General features: G+C 34.0%; 1 protein-coding gene across 4 annotated transcripts in view; it reads right to left on the minus strand.

The window, feature by feature from the left end:
• LOC128224041 (dynamin-1-like) overlaps positions 1–19,181 on the minus strand; it is a 50,941-nt gene that overhangs the window by 19,647 nt on the left and 12,113 nt on the right. For 3 of the 4 annotated variants that reach the window (XM_052933665.1, XM_052933663.1, XM_052933662.1), the window contains exons 6-12: positions 18,780–18,925; positions 16,996–17,153; positions 16,267–16,402; positions 14,377–14,583; positions 13,786–13,943; positions 12,731–12,782; positions 12,100–12,213 (exon numbers count right to left, since the gene is read on the minus strand). In XM_052933665.1, the coding sequence (XP_052789625.1) occupies positions 12,100–12,213; positions 12,731–12,782; positions 13,786–13,943; positions 14,377–14,583; positions 16,267–16,402; positions 16,996–17,153; positions 18,780–18,925 (971 nt within the window). Of the gene's footprint in view, positions 1–469; positions 580–12,099; positions 12,214–12,730; positions 12,783–13,785; positions 13,944–14,376; positions 14,584–16,266; positions 16,403–16,995; positions 17,154–18,779; positions 18,926–19,181 lie in introns of all 4 variants that reach the window. The other variant, XM_052933664.1, reaches the window with a different exon arrangement.

A 19,181-nucleotide genomic window follows, 5' to 3' on the forward strand; every position in this document is an offset into this window, starting at 1 on the left:
GGAGGTAAACAGTCCACAACCATGGAAATAAAGGGAGATAACACATGACTTTATCTGATCACATGACTTGCATTTTAAACAATTGTAAATTTTGCAGACAGGTTAACATTAGTTATGATAAATGCACAAGGTTGGAAGATCCAATAAAACAGTTTACACCCTCAATTAGTCTAGTACACTTCTGTAAACTTACAATCTTTAACGAAAATTCTTTAACAAGTTATAGCTTAAAACATAGGTTGTACAACCATCCAATCATATCAGAGAACATTCTTTTAAGATTTTTCCATCAATTTTAAAAGTGCAAAGCTGTGTGTTAAATGATCACAAACAGTATTAACAAACCCAAATACCATGTTTTGTTTTGTTTTATTATGTTTCATTAGAGAATGGAGGCAAATGGAATACTCTAATCATGTGATCAGGTACAAGTCATGTGACATTTCAGTGCTTGGACATTTTTTTTTACCGTGAGTCGGAACAGAAGACGGCGAATACAGGATGACGCGAGAAAAATCCAGACTCGACGTCTCGCAGTTTTAAATTGTCAAGGGTAAGGAGATACTTCTTATCTTTTTCCTGTAATAAGTCACGTGACAACGCATGTAACAAGAAGTGTTTTTTTCGATTTGTATAGCAAGTATATTTGGCTATTAATCTTTTTCTGCAATAGTTCACCTGATAACGCATGCAAGAAGTGTTTTTGCGTTTTTTTATAGCCAATATTCAAGGACTGATTGCATTTTTTCTTGCGTTTATGCTGTATGAATGCAGTAGGGCACGCGAGCAAATTCGATTTGCTCACTTGCCCTACTGCGTTCATACACCGACAACATACGTTTGTATTAAAATATTGAACTAAACAATGACGTCTAACTCCTTGCGAGTTATACAATATGAACGTCAAGTTTTATTTATACAAAGGACTAGGTGAATGTAAATATTTGGCTGTGATTCGCAATCCTCAAAATAATACTTCTTTCAAAAATTGGACTCGGCGATTTTTTTAAATGAAGTCTGATTTCCATCCAATTCTTCAAACCCTGAAGATCGTAAAAGGGGCTTTTAAGTCAATAAGTTTGTTTCCTTTTCTATGAGGAAACCGTTCAAATAGTCACAAACATGTTTTAGTATGTAGTTTTCTACGCACCCTTAAGACCTGTGTATGATTCGTTAAGATTAAATAGAGTAGGTCGCGACTGTTCGATGATTGATGACGAGGCTAGTAACATTTTTGACAGATAGTACATTACGATTGCCTTCAATTGAACCGTAACTAACTTCATACTTCTTCACTCCTTTGAAGTGCTAACAAATGGGCGCGAACAGCAAAATCATTTTCCACAATTTCTTGTAGTTTTATTAAGTCGTTTGCTAAATGTAGCCTTTGAGCAGGTGCCAGGAATATATTTATTAGATGTTAACTGCTCAAAGGTCTTGAGGTCAGAGACCACTTAATAAATTTCCTATATATATATATATATATATATTTTTATAGATAATTTGCCTGTTTTTGAAATCCATTCAGAGTCATCTGTTGTACTACAAATGTGCGTGATCGTAAGTAATTGCATGAAATCGTATATTATCATGGCAATGGTATTAATGCAATAGTAGAAACCGTGGTAAATATGTTCAGGACCGTAACAAATCCATATAAAATTGTTAAGAATTTTAAGAATGTTATTCCAAAATAGTTGGTATTTGAACTCTTGTACTCTTGTATTGTTATAGAAGGGCAATTTTTCACTATCCTTATAAAGGTGAAGTTGAATAGGAGGCCCGGCTTGTCCTGTACTCACCACAATTTACATTTCTACGTTCAATTGGGATAATACCAGGTTTAGATTATGTAAACCGTAATAATGTAAGCCAAGCTCTACTCTAATGAAAACAGTCTTAATGTTTTTCATATGATTTCTTTTTAAATTACTGAGTTTATTATTCAATTCAGCATTCCAATTTATGAATTTAATTGGCAATAATTATTTTTCTAGAATTTGCTTTCTTGGCAATCTTATTTTATAGTGCCATATTTACTGGTACACGTTATTGTAGTTTTTATCAGGAAAATTATTCTTTTATTCTTCACTATTCCTGTAAATATGTGATAATTATATATATAAGTATCATATTGTAATATCATATTTCATAGTAAAATGAAACTTTCAAACACAAATTCATTATGCAACATTCAATTATAAAATTTGTAAATCAAAATCATGCCTAAATTAGCGAACAAAAACAAGAAAAAAGGTTAGTGTTAAGACTATGTGAAAAACATGTCAAAGCAGTCTAAGAAATAGCAAACGATGGCAAATTAAAGGGCTAGTTTAAGGAATGTTTGGCATGATAATCTCCAGCTTATTGCACTGATGTCACAGTAGGGGCCAATTTTCTGTATATTTGTTTATTGGCTCAGGGCCATTTAGGGTCCATTTTTTGTAATAAAACCTCCAAAATTGCACAGCAGGATACTCAGATCGGAGATCTGATAAGAGGGCACAAGGCAATTAGATTAAGATCAATACACAGAGGTTGTGTACTGTACAAATATTTGGGGAGGGGGGTCAATTATAGAAGGCTTAAACTAGGCCTTTAAGGTGACAATAACTAAATGCCCCTCTGCCTCAGAATATCATAGCGTTGTCTGTGAAGCCTAAGGATATAGTTCATGTATGACAAATTAAATAGAATTATTCCAAGGAAGCGAAACAGACCCATGAATAATTAGGTTTATTTGGAAAACATGAATTAAAACCAGCTTTAAATTATATCATTAAAATTCAGGTAAGCTGATCATTAACTGTGTCATCTCAGGAAACAATATATGCATTTACCTAGTCATATAGTGTCACCAACAGAGCTTTTTCTAAGCAAAAAAAGGAAGAGGTCTGGCCTTTACATTTAGGAAATTTTAACAATTTAAATGCTTCATATTGGGAAAATTCAACAGTGTTTTGCATCAAGTTAAACGCTTCCTGCTCATTTATTAAAATTAATAAAAGATACAGAATCAATAAAGAAAAAAACACAGGTATTATGACATCAGTATATTAGCAATGATAGTATAATTTAAAAATAAAATAAAAATACGGAATAAAGATTAGTGTCAATGAATCAAAACTCTGTGACCACCAATAAATATAATACTGATTGGTCTGTTCGAATGAATAGATGCATTGACATTTAAATAATAATCATAATGTTGTTAGATTTATGAACCAATGGTTATTTATTATTTCCAAGTTGGGATGTTTGTATATTTATAAAATTAAAACATGTATTGTCCTGCACCTTATAATGCTTACTTCAGAATTAAGAAAAAACAAAACAACTTGGACCTAATGTTGTCTTATACAGCAGTCATGGAAAGTTTTGGAAGAACAAGCCCAAATCCTTAAGCTTAAAGGCCCGGGCTAGACACAAGATGATATATTTGCAAGAGAAAAAGAAAATTGCTAAAAACTTACATAAAATTGTTAAGAACTTACATAAAATTGACATCATTGTGTACAGTAGAACACCGCTATTTCGAACACGGATGAATCAAATTAATCGGTATTTTGAACTTTTTTTTCGGTCCCAATTTTTTTACTTCTTTATTCAATGTAAAAATTAATGTTTAAACTTTTTCGAATAAATCGATTTTTCGAACTAAATATTGACGGTCCCAAATACTTTTTTCACGTGTATTTATCAATCTTTTTTTCGAATTCGAAACTGTGCACAAAAAATAGTCAATTTAATTTTCAAATCCGCTAGCAGACAACTATGCTCCTCGCTTTGTTGTGTTTTCACACCTACACTGACATCGGCGTGACAGACCAATTAACGTTATAATAAGGCGCAATTATGGCGGTTTAAGGAATGCCTTCGGTTAATTGGCGCGTGTATGGAGCAAACAACGGTATCAAATACATAGAGTGATTAATGTTAAGTGATATTATTTGTATATAACGGATGCTTTTTTCGGTAAAATCGTCATTCGAAATGTCTGCCACAACAACACCGATCGATGCTTTATTCAATTTGTGCTATTATATGTTTCTGTTATATATAAATGTTACTATTATATTATTATTTGAGTGAATAAAATAATTTAAAAAAAATATATGTTTCGTAATTTTATTAAACATCGCTTTACATAGTGTAAAATACAATGGAATAATGCAGCCATTTGAAATTTTACGACGCAAATATTTTGTGACGCCGGACGAGTAGAATTCGGATGCGCCGGATTTAGGAGACAATCGTTGGTGGAACTTCGGATTATTTCTCTCAATGTTTATTTCGAATAATCCTTATTTCGAAGCATTTAGCTGGGTCCCGACGACTTCGAAATAGCGGTGTTCTACTGTTCAACACATTGAATCTTACTTACTGATCACATCACTTACGACACATGTATATTTCATTGTTTACGCGCATTGTTCCAATGTAACTTACTATGGTTGACAACCACGTAAATCCAAGTTTAAAAAATAGGGTCCGTATATTTATCTGTACTCATAAACATATATGATTTAAACTGGGAAACCGATATGCACTATTTTAAACGGTGAAACACAGATGAGACAGCAACATGAGTATTGCGTTTATTATTTTAACCATGTATATTGATGTATCATCGGCCTCCTACTTATTAAGCTCGCATAGACAATTCTATGCTTGTTTTGAGGAAATTTTATTTGCAGATTTTCGACCATCTGGTGTCTAGCCCCTTAAAAGTGCTTGTCATAAAAAACACAAAGCCCTGCTACATAAAATGCACATTTTGGGCAAGTCCCACCAGAGAGCATTTGACTAGAGCAGGGCTTGTGCTCATTTCGCCCACTGGTATTCAGACAAAAGCCATGTGATGCAATTAAGGAGTGGAGCAAAACACCACCTGCGCAAACATATTTTTATAAAGTATAAAGATGCCCTGGGTCAGGAGTGTTTAAACAACTAAAGCTGAGGGTATGAGCAGTGCTCCAGCCAGGATTTGAAAAGGGCAGGGATCTAGATCAGAAAGGGCACATTTGATACGCATAGAATGATCGAGCCTTAATGGGGCTCTTGCAAGGGTCACTGCTAAATTCACATGTATGATATTGGTGTAACTACTTTCAACAATAATCATTTGCAATGAATACCTTAGCTGTTATCTTTACTTAAAGCTGCACTCTCACAGATTGAACGTTTTGACAACTTTTTATTTTTTGTCTTAGAACGAGTAATATTTGCGTAAATATCTGCAAACCAGTGATAAAAGACTGCTGACAAAAGATCAGATCAAAGTTTTTCATATTTTCGTCCCAAAATTGATGTTTTATGTTTATTTCTTAAACCTTTAGCAATGGTTTAAGCCATAAAACATTAAATTTGGAATGGAAATATGAAAATCTGCAATCTGATCTTTTGTCAGCAGTCTTTTATCACTGGTTTGCAGATAATTACGCAAAGATTTTCTAATTCCAAGACCAAAAAAAAGGTGGAAAAACGGTAAATCTGTGAGAGTGCAGCTAGTTTCAAAATAATTATGTATATATATCATTTTAATACTTATTTCTGAAAATTGACCCTGTTAAAAAGAAGGGAACAGTAGGCTGCAGTAAAAAGGTAGCAGGGTGCTGGAAAAGGGCATCAGGGTCACCCACCCTGCTATTAAGGTTTAGCTGGAGCACTGCATGAGCTAAATGCAATTTCACAAGTAAGGAACAACAAGAGAGCTGCAAAGCGATGCCAATGCTCGTCTAAATTCCGGGAATATTTGCATTCCAACAACCAAGGCTGATAGCAACAACTTGATATTTTTTCTTAAGAAAACATACAAGCTTAAAATGAAATTAAATCTTAGATTAAATTTGAGTCCAATAAGGTTTATTTCTGGCTTATCCATGTAGATGTTAATTAATATTGAACTATTTTATATCCATTATTCCGAATTAAAATGCAAGATTTAAATATGTGCAAGTCAAGAATGTGGAATTTTTTTTCTGCACCAGTCCTGTTAGTAATTGTATTAGTAAAGACAAGGCTCAGTAGGGATGTGATTGACCTGGGAGCTGAAGAGGTGAAACCATTTCAGTAAGGGGCTTAGGGGCTGCTCTAGCACAACTTGCGTTTTACAACTTGCGTTTTAGAAGCAATATTGATACTTAAAGCTGCACTCTCACAGATTGAACATTTTGACAAGTTTTTTTATTTTTTGTCTTGGAACGAGCCAATTTTCTGAAAATCCATGGAAACCAGTCATATAAGACTGCTGACAAAAATTAGATAGCAGATTTTTATATTTAAGTTCAAAAATTGATGTTTAATGCAGTTTTCTTTAACCGTTAGAAAGGTTTAAGCCATAAAACATTAATTTTCAAACGGAAATATGAAAATCTATGATCTGATTTTTTGTCAGCAATCTTTTATCATTGGCTTGCAGATATTTACGCAAAAATTTGCTACAAAAAATTAAAGGTTTAAAAATGGTATATCTGTGAGAGTGCAGCTGTCAAGAGCAAATAAAGTAAAAACAAAATCATTTATTTAGGGGGTGGAGTTGGGGGAGTCGTTGAGCCATCATATCCATGAACAAATCGTGGACAAATCACATCCCTGACGGAAGAACGAGTATCATATCCCTTCACAAATGAAATAATCCTCAACAGTCAACACGGAAAGCTTGATGGACAAAAGCAGATTCGTTTCCAAAGAAGTGAGAGTTATTAGCTGGAGTTCTGAATTGTCTGATCTTAAATAGGCTTATTCACGGGAGATGAGCTTATTCCATACTGGTGACCTAATTATACGTCAGCAGTCAAACCAAGGTTGCGTTACCTCGACTCGCGACCCCAGTGACACGAAATTAACCAGGCTGGGTGCTAATTTGTCAATATCAGTCAGAAACAGTGCTACAAATATGACCCACAACTTGATTTTTTAAGAATGACAGTGTTTTTTTATCTCTGTCAATTTACTCAAAGCGAGTTGAAAATACTTGTTTCCTGCGTTACATTTTTTCTGTGACCTGGTTTTTGAAATTTGCATCACATTTTTTTACATAGTTTTGTCACTCGTTCTAATTTACATCGATAGACATTAACCTAATTTCTTGAATAAACTTAAAGGCCCACTGGTGTCACGAGGACTGAGGACAATCTCATTGATTAGCTGTATTTCACCCATCACTAACACAAACAGTTAAGGCCCTTTTAGTTGATTTTAACAAGGCCTAAAAAAATTCATTTGGTTCAGGCTACTCGACCATGCCTACATAAAAGGGTGCCGACTCTACCGTTTTTACAGTCAGATGGTAAAAATAAAAAATAAAATTAAAAAAAAAAAAAAAATTAAGTGTGTGTTTTAATACGAAGTTTAAAACCTTTAAAGCTTTATTCAGAATTTTACTTTAACACCATTCCGAAACTATGACCATTACATTCTTATAATAAGCCTTATAAAAAATACTAAGAAAAATTAAATGCCTACCTACCCTAGCTGTTTTTGAATAGGATGTAACCCTAACCTAACTATTAATTTTGTTTATGGCCTAAAATATCTTGTTATTAATCAATGCTTACAGCTTATTGCAAATGACTTTCAAACAAGTTTATTGACAAACATATTTTATCAGGCCCCCATGTGTATGTGGGAGTGTATGTCCTAATTATGTCAAGATCATGGAACTTGTGTATCTAACAGTGAAAACTATGCATACATATATAAGAGAGCACCAAACGCTATATATATGAATAAATATTCACTCTTGGTGTTCACTGTATGAAATATACTGTGATCTTACACTGAAACTCTTACCTAAAATTTAAGGTTGAAAAATGACATTTAACTACTCTTTTTTGCACCAAATTGTGCAAACGTTACATCGTTTTGGCAAATTAATTCGTAATAGACCAGACAATTCAGAACCAAAGACAAAGACAAGGAAGTGAAAATGACATGGCAGTTTTGGTATGGGCAACATTTTATTATAATGTTCAAGGGGTGTTTTATGGTCGGGGTTATGGGGATGACATTTTGAAAGATATGGTCATTGGAAAATGTTTTTAAATAAAAAAATTGTCCAAATTTATTGACTTTTTTACCATTTATTATTGATTTTCTTTTTACCATTTATTATTGATTTTCTTTTTACCATTTATTATTGATTTTCTTTTTACCATTTTTTATTGATTCTTTTTACTATTTTTTATCATTATGAAACAAAGCATCACATTTTATGCTTATAAATAAATATTTCAAGTTTATTATTTTTTTTATTTAAGTAATCACTTTCCAAGAACCATACCTAACAGCATAATGATGACAAATTTAATCAATAATTAAAAACAATAAATCAATACATAATTAAAATACAATGAAATATAAGAATTGGTAATTAATTGTTAATATTTCTTAATATAACAAGGCCTAAAAAGTAATATCTGTGTTATGGCTAATCTGACCCTACCGAACGAACCCCAACCTCTCAGACCCTGGATTTTTTTCAACCCTTATTATTTTTTTTTAAAATTGAATCTGATGCATTTATGGATGGTCTGTCATTGAAAATAAAATTTAAACATACAGCAGTTAAAATTTTAATTTACAACATACCGAAATGTCATCCTATGCATTAATAAATTGACTGCACTTAAAAACAAAACAAAATTGTTGCTACCCTACCTATTATTTTCAGACCATTGCCCTAAACACTGATATTATTTTAGACCTTAAAACATTTTTACTTAACAGTTGAATATAATTTCTTTATTTGAAATATTTTATTATTTAAAATGTTTGCAAAGGAATCAATAAATAATGCAGAAGTAAGAATAGGGACCAGCCCAGCCTTGGGGTTGTTTCAAAAAGAATTCTAGAAGTAATTTTATACCTAGGAAATATTTCAATTTAAACTCATCAATTTTACATTGATTGTAAGAGAATATATTTAAACATATTATTAATCTTGGGATTATCTAAATTAAAAATCATTCATTTCAGTGATTGTGAAAGAAATTATTAAATCATTAATTGACCCTTGTTGACATGATGTTACATGAAAGTGTGGTCATGAGTTATGAGGAAACCCAGAGAATCTGTAGGAAGATACCCACGTATCTGGCTTGCTGACCACAGTAGGAGATATTTTCAACAGTGTAAGGTACAAAATCTCTCCTTGAACTCTTAATGAAACGATCACCAGTTATATACCATGACTTTGTTCAGTGGCATAATTCTCAATACACCCAATATGACTGACACCAAGTAAGATGCTTTCATAGTAATAACCTTCATCTAGAAACAGGAACACTGTCAACACTTCTTTGTTTTTTGTTTCTTGCTGATGAAGGGGCATAACTTCCCAAATTTTGATGCCAGAGTAATGGTTCTCCCTTCACCTATTTGTGATATCACCAGTAAAGTGTGTACCAAGTTTCATAACATTGCAAAGGTAAAGTCAGTGTCACAGGTCAAGTGTGTGTCACAGGTAAAGTGTGTGTCACCAGTAAAGTATGTGCCAAGTTTTATAACATTTCAAAGGTAAAGTGTGTGTTACTGGTAAAGTATGTACCAAGTTTTATAACATTTCAAATGTAAAGTGAGTGTCACAGGTGAAGTGTGTACCAAGTTTCATAACATTGCAAAGGTAAAGTGAGTGTCACAGGTAAAGTGTGTGTCACAGGTAAAGTGTGTGTCACCGGTAAAGTATGTACCAAGTTTTATAACATTTCAAAGGTAAAGTGTGTGTCACCGGTAAAGTATGTACCAAGTTTGATAACATTTCAATGATAAAGTGTGTGTCACAGGTAAAGTGTGTACCAAGTTTGATAACATTTCAATGGTAAAGTGTGTGTTACTGGTAAAATATGTACCAAGTTTTATAACATTTCAAAGGTAAAGTGTGTGTCACAGGTAAAGTGTGTACCAAGTTTTATAACATTTCAATGGTAAAGTGTGTGTTACTGGTAAAGTATGTACCAAGTTTGATAACATTTCAATGGTAAAGTGTGTGTCACCGGTAAAATGTGTGTCACAGGTAAAGTGTGTACCAAGTTTGATAACATTTCAATGGTAAAGTGTGTGTCACAGGAAAAGTGTGTGTCACAGGTAAAGTATGTACCAAGTTTGATAACATTTCAAAGGTAAAGTGTGTGTTACTGGTAAAGTATGTACCAAGTTTTATAACATTTCAATGGTAAAGTGTGTGTCACCGGTAAAGTATGTACCAAGTTTTATAACATTTCAAAGGTAAAGTGTGTGTCACAGGTAAAGTGTGTACCAAGTTTGATAACATTTCAACGGTAAAGTGCGTGTCCCCTGTAAAGTATGTACCAAGTTTTATAACATTTCAAAGGTAAAGTGTGTGTCATCGGTAAAGTGTTTGTCACCGGTAAAGTATGTACCAAGTTTTATAACATTTCAATGGTAAAGTGTGTGTCACAGGTAAAGTATGTACCAAGTTTTATAACATTTCAAAGGTAAAGTGTGTGTCATCGGTAAAGTGTGTGTCACCGGTAAAGTATGTACCAAGTTTTATAACATTTCAAAGGTAAAGTGTGTGTCACAGGTAAAGTATGTACCAAGTTTGATAACATTTCAACGGTAAAGTGCGTGTCCCCTGTAAAGTATGTAACAAGTTTTATAACATTTCAAAGGTAAAGTGTGTGTCATCGGTAAGTGTGTGTCAGCAGTAAATTATGTACCAAGTTTTATAACATTCCAAAGTGTGTGTCACCAGTAAAGTGTGTGTCACCGGTAAAGCGTGTACCAAGTTTCATAACATTTCAAAGGTAAAGTGTGTGTCACAGATAAAGTATGTACCAAATTTCATAGCATTGCAAAGGTAAAGTGTGTGTCACAGTAAAGTATGTACCAAGTTTTATAACATTTCAAAGGTAAAGTGAGTGTCACAGGTAAAGTGTGTACCAAGTTTCATAACATTTCAAAGGTAAAGTGAGTGTCACCGGTCAAGTGTGTACCAAGTTTTATAACATTTCAAAGGTAAAGTGTGTGTTACTGGTAAAGTATGTACCAAGTTTTATAACATTTCAAAGGTAAAGTGAGTGTCACAGGTAAAGTGTGTACCAAGTTTCATAACATTTCAATGGTAAAGTGTGTGTCACCGGTCAAGTGTGTACCAAGTTTCATAACATTTCAATGGTAAAGTGTGTGTCACCGGTCAAGTGTGTACCAAGTTTTATAACATTTCAAAGGTAAAGTGTGTGTTACTGGTAAAGTATGTACCAAGTTTCATAACATTTCAAAGGTAAAGTGTGAGTCACCGGTCAAGTGTGTACCAAGTTTCATAACATTTCAATGGTAAAGTGTGTGTCACCGGTCAAGTGTGTACCAAGTTTTATAACATTTCAAAGGTAAAGTGTGTGCCAAAGGTAAAATATGTACCAATTTTCATAAAATTTCAAAGGTAAAGTGTGTGTCACAGGTATAGTGTGTACCAAGTTTTATAACATTTCAAAGGTAAAGTGTGTGCCAAAGGTAAAATATGTACCAAGTTTCATAACATTTCAAAGGTAAAGTGTGTGTCACCGGTAAAGTATGTACCAGTGTGTGTAACCGGTAAAGTATGTACCAAGTTTCATAACATTTCAATGGTAAAGTGTGTGTCACCGGTCAAGTGTGTACCAAGTTTTATAACATTTCAATGGTAAAGTGTGTGTCACCGGTCAAGTGTTTACCAAGTTTTATAACATTTCAAAGGTAAAGTGTGTGCCAAAGGTAAAGTATGTACCAATTTTCATAACATTTCAAAGGTAAAGTGTATGTCACAGGTAAAGTATGTACCAAGTTTCATAACATTTCAATGGTAAAGTGTGTGTCACAGGTAATGTGTGTACCAAGTTTCATAACATTTCAAAGGTAAAGTGTGTGTGTCACAGGTAAAGTGTGTACCAAGTTTCATAACATTTCAAAGGTAAAGTGTATGTCACAGATTAAGTGTATACCAAGTTTCATAACAATTCAACAATCTTCAGCTAAACTAAAGGACAAAGTTTTTGCCTGACACTACCACTGACAACGACATCAAGGCTATGAAAATACGAAAACCTTCTTAGTTTCCAAAATAGATGAACTAACAATGTAACTAAAAACAAAACATACCTCTTCGTCCTTATACCAGGCCAGACTCTCAGCGGTGAGGACGAACCAGAACTCCTTCGATCCGCCCTTCATGAAGCTGATGTTATGAAGAGTGAGCCAGCCTTTACGGATTACCTGTAAACAAAGACAAGGTCAAGGTTTTTTTCAATGAAGAGTAAGCCAGCCTTTACGGATTACCTGTAAACAAAGACAAGGTCAAGGTTTTTTTCAATGAAGAGTAAGCCAGCCTTTACGGATTACCTGTAAACAAATACAAAGTCAAGGTTTTTTTCAAGGTGTGTTATTAAAACTTTGATTATGTTATATCACTTACAATATTTCAATTCTTTGTTATTACAGACAATATTTCACTTAATTTAAAAAGCTCTGCTGATAAAAGGCATATCCTTTATCACTAGGGCCTAAAAAAATAAATGTTTTTAGTTCGAGTTACCAGACCCTTCCTACGAAATAGGACGTGACCCTACTATTTTTATACTTGTCAAAATAAATAACTTGTGAACTGTAGTTACAGTGTGTAAACTTGCACTGCTTTTAATGAGGATTTTCAAAAGTCCCAAAGGTGAGTACTGTAGCTGTTGACTTGGTCAAATGTCATTATTTTTTTATTATTACATTATTTGGTACAAACCTGGTTTCCCACTTTCCGTTTGGTTGTACTTGGGTCAGACTTTTGCTGAGCACTGAAAACATGAAAAGGAGAACATTAGTATTACAACTATCCATGCTGCAACACTTAAGGTATTGCAAGATTCCAATTTCTCAAAAAAGCTTAGTTCCCTATAACATGATTAAGCTCAGCACTTTAGTTTGAATAAATTGGTATAAATTGTGTAATATTCTCTTTTTAAAGAGTTTTAGGCTTATAAACGAAATCATATTGAAGATCAATGAGATGAACTATCTCTTGTTTTATAAAATTTTATGTAAGTAAGTAATTTTGCTAAATGATATCATACAGACACTTAAAGCTGCACACTTACAGATTGACTGTTTAGACAAGTTTTCATTTTTCATTAATGTCTGAAAACCAGCGATATAAGACTGCTGACAGAACAGCAGATCAAAGTTTTCATATTTTCGTTTGAAAATTGATGTTTTATGGCTGAAAGCGTCACTAACGCTTTAAGTGAAAATATGAAAATTTTGGCAGTTTACCAAACAATTCAGATCTGTTCCATTGTGAGTAATTTTATATTATAACTAAATTGAAGGCACTTGTGCCAAAATGAGCTGATTCTGAAACAATTTTTTTTAAAAAGGTCAATACTGTCAATTTGTGAGAGTGCAGCTTAAAATGAGTTACGCTAAACAATATTTTGAGAAATTGGGGCAGGGAGTCTCAGACTCCTTAATTTATGCCTGAACTCCTAGATGTTTTAGGCAACTAGCTCATGTCTAGGACGACAGTAACAATAAATGCCATTTTGGATGTATAATTATTCTTGTTTGTTACTGGAATCCTCATTTTTTTTGCCTTTAATTTTAATATGATGCTTTTGATGTACATGTACTGCACACTTTGCTAACTTAAAAAAATAAATAATCTGTTTGATTTAAACAAAGATAGCTTTAATAAGTAGTACTTCTGTTTTTTCTTTGACATTGAAATCTGTCTAAAAACACTGCACTACTTCAAGTAACAGTGATGCGAGTTTTTTTCCTCTTTAAGAATTAAAGACTTACTTTGCAAATCCGATAAAGTCCTCATGGTTTGTATTCATATAAGCCAGCTGTATGTCGACTAGCAACATAAGCTGATCTTTACATTTAGCCTCGCGCTCACGAGTGGATGAGTTCACAATTCTCTCAGTCTCTTCACGTAGGCGTGGGTATCTGTTCATCTGAAATTAGTAGCATTATAAGCTTATACAACTACACCCCCAGCAGAACTATTGAAAAAGTGTCTTCTTATGTTTGTAAGCGGACCATGCACAAGAATTTCGAGTAATCCCACTTGCCGATACATTGTATTTAGCCAGGCCAATAAAGTATATGGTTTGATATATGTATTTCTTAGTTCAGCATACAATAGACATTTAAGTAAAAAGTGCCATTCATCTTCAAAAGTGTTACAAAATAGACATTTCCTTTATTACAAGGGGTTTGCAGTTTGCTCATGCCATCTACCAGTTTCAATGCTTAACATATGACTTGACATTTGTAACCGAGACAATACATACCTAAATTTTGTTATGTTTACATAACATGAATACGGTAGTAATTCAAATTATGATACATATACATAAGTTCTGGTGCTAATTAATTAATCCATACCTTTTCTGTACATTTTCTTATCACATTTGTTAACTCGGTGACCACCATATCGCAACATTTCAACGAGGGCCCTCGAAGTTTCTCTATCTGTTTTTTAACAATGGCTTCAAAAGCCATATCTGGAGTGAACAGGCCCGTTCGGATACCGCGAATGTTTTTAATGGCGTAGCTGATTTCTCGACGAAGCTCTTTTTCATCAAATTCCATCTGAAATAAAAGTTAGGGCCTTAAAAATGTTTATGGCAACCAAAACCTACCTGGCAAAACCCCAAGGCCCTAGGAAGGACTTGACTTATAAAAAATAAAAAAAATGTCCACACCCTACCTAACGTTTTTGAGACTGTTGCCCTGAGCTGGAACTCATAAAACATCTTAAGTCCTTCCTTAACTTAAGTTGATTCCTAAACTGTTCTTGGTCAAATTAAGAAAAACTACCAAGTTTCTTTACATAAAATTATGTGTTTTACATGAAATAAATGAAAATAAAGTATTTTAGATATTATTAAGCTATTATTATATGACCAGTGAAATACTTAACCTAAACAATGACTTAAGATAGGAAATGACTTAACATGTTCAATAAATACCAGCCCTGAAACTAAACATAGAGAAATATTATATTTACTTGTGGCTCTGCCACTTATCAAAATAATTTTTTTTATGGCGATGTGTAAATTAAAATAAGATTTTACACTAAATCAACAAATTTCCTCTATATATTGCATTGAGTGAACACCAATAGTTATATTTCAAGAGTGGAATAGATTTTATAACTTTTACCATGTATATAATTTTTGGAGTTCACAAGATGAAATACATTGCGGTCTTACATTGAAAAACTTTATACATTGCGGTCTTACATTGAAAACTTTATACATTGCGGTCTTACATTGAAAACTTTATACGTTGCGGTCTTACATTGAAAAACTTTATACATTGCGGTCTTACATTGAAAACTTTATACATTGCGGTCTTACATTGAAAAACTTTATACATTGCGGTCTTACATTGAAAAACTTTATACATTGCGGTCTTACATTGAAAACTTTATACATTGCGGTCTTACATTGAAAAACTTTATACATTGCGGTCTTACATTGAAAACTTTATACATTGCGGTCTTACATTGAAAAACTTTATACATTGCGGTCTTACATTGAAAAACTTTATACATTGCGGTCTTACATTGAAAACTTTATACATTGCGGTCTTACATTGAAAACTTTATACATTGCGGTCTTACATTGAAAACTTTATACATTGCGGTCTTACATTGAAAACTTTATACATTGCGGTCTTACATTGAAAACTTTATACATTGCGGTCTTACATTGAAAAACTTTATACATTGCGGTCTTACATTGAAAAACTTTATACATTGCGGTCTTACATTGAAAAACTTTATACATTGCGGTCTTACATTGAAAACTTTTTTGCCTTAAAAGGATATATATATATAATGACATTTAATTTTTCAGAATAATGTGGTCGATGGTATGAGAAAGTAACATCATTTCTGAATGACATCATTGAAATTGTGTGCCAGCACTGTGTGTGTTGACACATAATTTGGAAGTGAGATGTTCAATACATATTGTGTATGTTTTGTACATACTTTCAATACTTATAGTAAGTTATAAATACCTTAGCTGTTATCTTTATTTTAGTGTCAAAATTATGTATATTTATTATTTTTATACTTATTTCTGAAAATTGACTTGACAATATGTCGAAAAAATATCAAATTTAGTTCATAATTGTCAAAATAGGCTCTATCAAACTCCAGGGCACAGTAAAAGGCAACAGGGTACCGGCAAAAGGCAGCAGAGTACTCCCCTGCTATTTAGGGCTGGCTGGAGCACTGTAACATGATCACAGAAAGAAACAAACCTTGACAAGCTCAAACGGAAACCTCTCGTAAAAGATGCGGTTGATCTTGGCGCCCCCTGACAGCTCCTTCATGTTGATTTGAGCCCCAGAACCCTCAATGTTCTTTTCAAAGTCTGTCCCAAACTGCTGAACCATTCTGAAATTGATGAAAAGAACTTTTGTTAAACCTCATTACCATATTTGATCGAAATCTTTTCAGTTGACTATAATTTGTTCTTTTACCTGTTAAGATGTTTTTGTTGACATTATGGCCGAAATTCGAAATCTTTTCAGTTGACTATAATTTGTTCTTTTACCTGTTAAGACGTTATTGTTAACATTATGGCCGAAAGCAACAACAACGCTTAATTACTTCAAACATACACATAACATAAGGGCTATTCCATTTAAACATATAACCCCCAGGGGGAAGGCCCCCATGGGTTATATGTTCTGCTCGAATAGCCCTAAGCATTGTTAAGGATTATGAGTTATTGTACAAGAATTTAACTACAATTAAGGTATTGTCAAAAACAATTGTACTATAGATAATCGGTTACTTGACTGGAACCGATTATCGAAAGTCAAACTGGAACTGATTTCCAACACACATTTATATGGCCGGATATTTGATATATGTGATAATATGAGAATGATAAGTCACAAAAAAGCCTACATACCCGACCTATTTTGGGACAAGATGTAACCCTTAAAACACAATAAATTTAAAATTTGGCCTAATGTACATACTGCATCATGGACTTGGTTTTTCTGGCAGGATCATCTGGCCGGAAGTTTTTAAACTCCTCCACATCTTTTTCCAGGTCAATTAACTGTGTCTGCAGACGATTTCTCAAGTTAGGGAGTGTATCTCTAATGTGATTGGTCAGTTGCTGGTTCAGCACTCTCTGAAATGGTGTGAAATGATTGGTTGGAATTATCAGCAAATTTTATGTTAGCAAAATTAATCGAGGTTCTTTAATTAGAACCTCAGCTAGTCAAGGGTGAAGTCAGGGATTTTTCTTCTTCTTTGCTAGGGGCCGAAATAAGGCTACTTCACAAATGGAAAAAATGGTAGTTTTTCCTAATTTCCAGATATTTTTTTCACAATTCCCAGCTATTTTTTGCCCAAAAAGGAAGATCTTACTTCAAAAATTTAAAATAAAAATTATCCTGTTTGAGCAAATTATTCTTTTCAGCTACAAGTAGACTCACATGTAAGATATGAGCCTGTTTTTTGTAACATGAGTTCCAAGTTTCATATGGATACCTTGACCCGTGTTTAAAAGGTGTCTTCAATCCTCATATGTAGAATTTCCCATTTTTGAGATGTTTACGCATTTAAATTTCACAATTTGCAGTATTTCACGCGTTTGAATTTCCCAAATTGAAAAGGCTAGGCCTCTTCACAATTTTGGGTGAAAAAGCCCTGGAAGGACATTGCATATTGGCATTTCTCGAGGTTCTTTCGATAGAACCTCAGCGAGTCAAGGGTGAAGGACATTGCATATTGGCATTTATCTAGGTTCTTTAGATAGAACCTCAGCGAGTCAAGGGTGAAGGACATTGCATATTGGCATTTATCTAGGTTCTTTAATTAGAACCTCAGCGAGTCAAGGGTGAAGGACATTGCATATTGGCATTTATCGAGGTTCTTTAAATAGAACCTCAGCGAGTCAAGGGTGAAGGACATTGCATATTGGCATTTATCGAGGTTCTTTAGATAGAACCTCAGCGAGTCAAGGGTGAAGGACATTGCATATTGGCATTTATCGAGGTTCTTTAGATAGAACCTCAGCGAGTCAAGGGTGAAGGACATTGCATATTGGCATTTATCTAGGTTCTTTAGATAGAACCTCAGCGAGTCAAGGGTGAAGGACATTGCATATTGGCATTTATCTAGGTTCTTTAATTAGAACCTCAGCGAGTCAAGGGTGAAGGACATTGCATATTGGCATTTATCGAGGTTCTTTAGATAGAACCTCAGCGAGTCAAGGGTGAAGGACATTGCATATTGGCATTTATCGAGGTTCTTTAAATAGACCCTCAGCAAGTCAAGGGTGAAGGACATTGCATATTGGCATTTATCGAGGTTCTTTAAATAGACCCTCAGCAAGTCAAGGGTGAAGGACATTGCATATTGGCATTTATCGAGGTTCTTTAAATAGACCCTCAGCGAGTCAAGGGTGAAGGACATTGCATATTGGCATTTATCTAGGTTCTTTAAATAGACCCTCAGCAAGTCAAGGGTGAAGGACATTGCATATTGGCATTTATCTAGGTTCTTTAAATAGACCCTCAGCAAGTCAAGGGTGAAGGACATTGCATATTGGCATTTATCGAGGTTCTTTAAATAGACCCTCAGCGAGTCAAGGGTGAAGGACATTGCATATTGGCATTTATCGAGGTTCTTTAAATAGACCCTCAGCGAGTCAAGGGTGAAGGACATTGTGGGCTTGAGCTAATTACGTTCACTGAAAAGGTAAAAAAACAAAAACTGAAATAATTCATTTCATGCCCATCATTTTACACACCTGAAGATACGGGGTGCCCATTCTGTCTGGCATGTGTCTGTACGACGGATGACTGAGGAAATACTTCCTCTCAGCTGCAAGGGCGGCACGAATATCCTTCTGTCCAGCAATGTCCTTCTGGCTTCGATTCACCACTCCAATGTAGCCTGAACAATGGTAAAGGTTCATATCAAGAACATATTACTTAATGCCTCTTATTCAGTTAGACTTTAACATAACCCTTGTCTAAGTAATCTTAGAGAAGTGGCTACATCAGCCACCCATAGTCAATCAACTTGTTCTATATCTTTAGAGTAAAAGGCGTATCTATGAGTCTGCGGATAGGAGAGTAAAAAGGCGTATCTATGAGTCTGCGGATAGGAGAGTAAAAAGGCGTATCTATGAGTTCACGGATATGAGAGT

Source organism: Mya arenaria, chromosome 17 (assembly GCF_026914265.1).
Source record: "Mya arenaria isolate MELC-2E11 chromosome 17, ASM2691426v1".
Lineage (NCBI taxonomy): Eukaryota > Metazoa > Mollusca > Bivalvia > Myida > Myidae > Mya > Mya arenaria.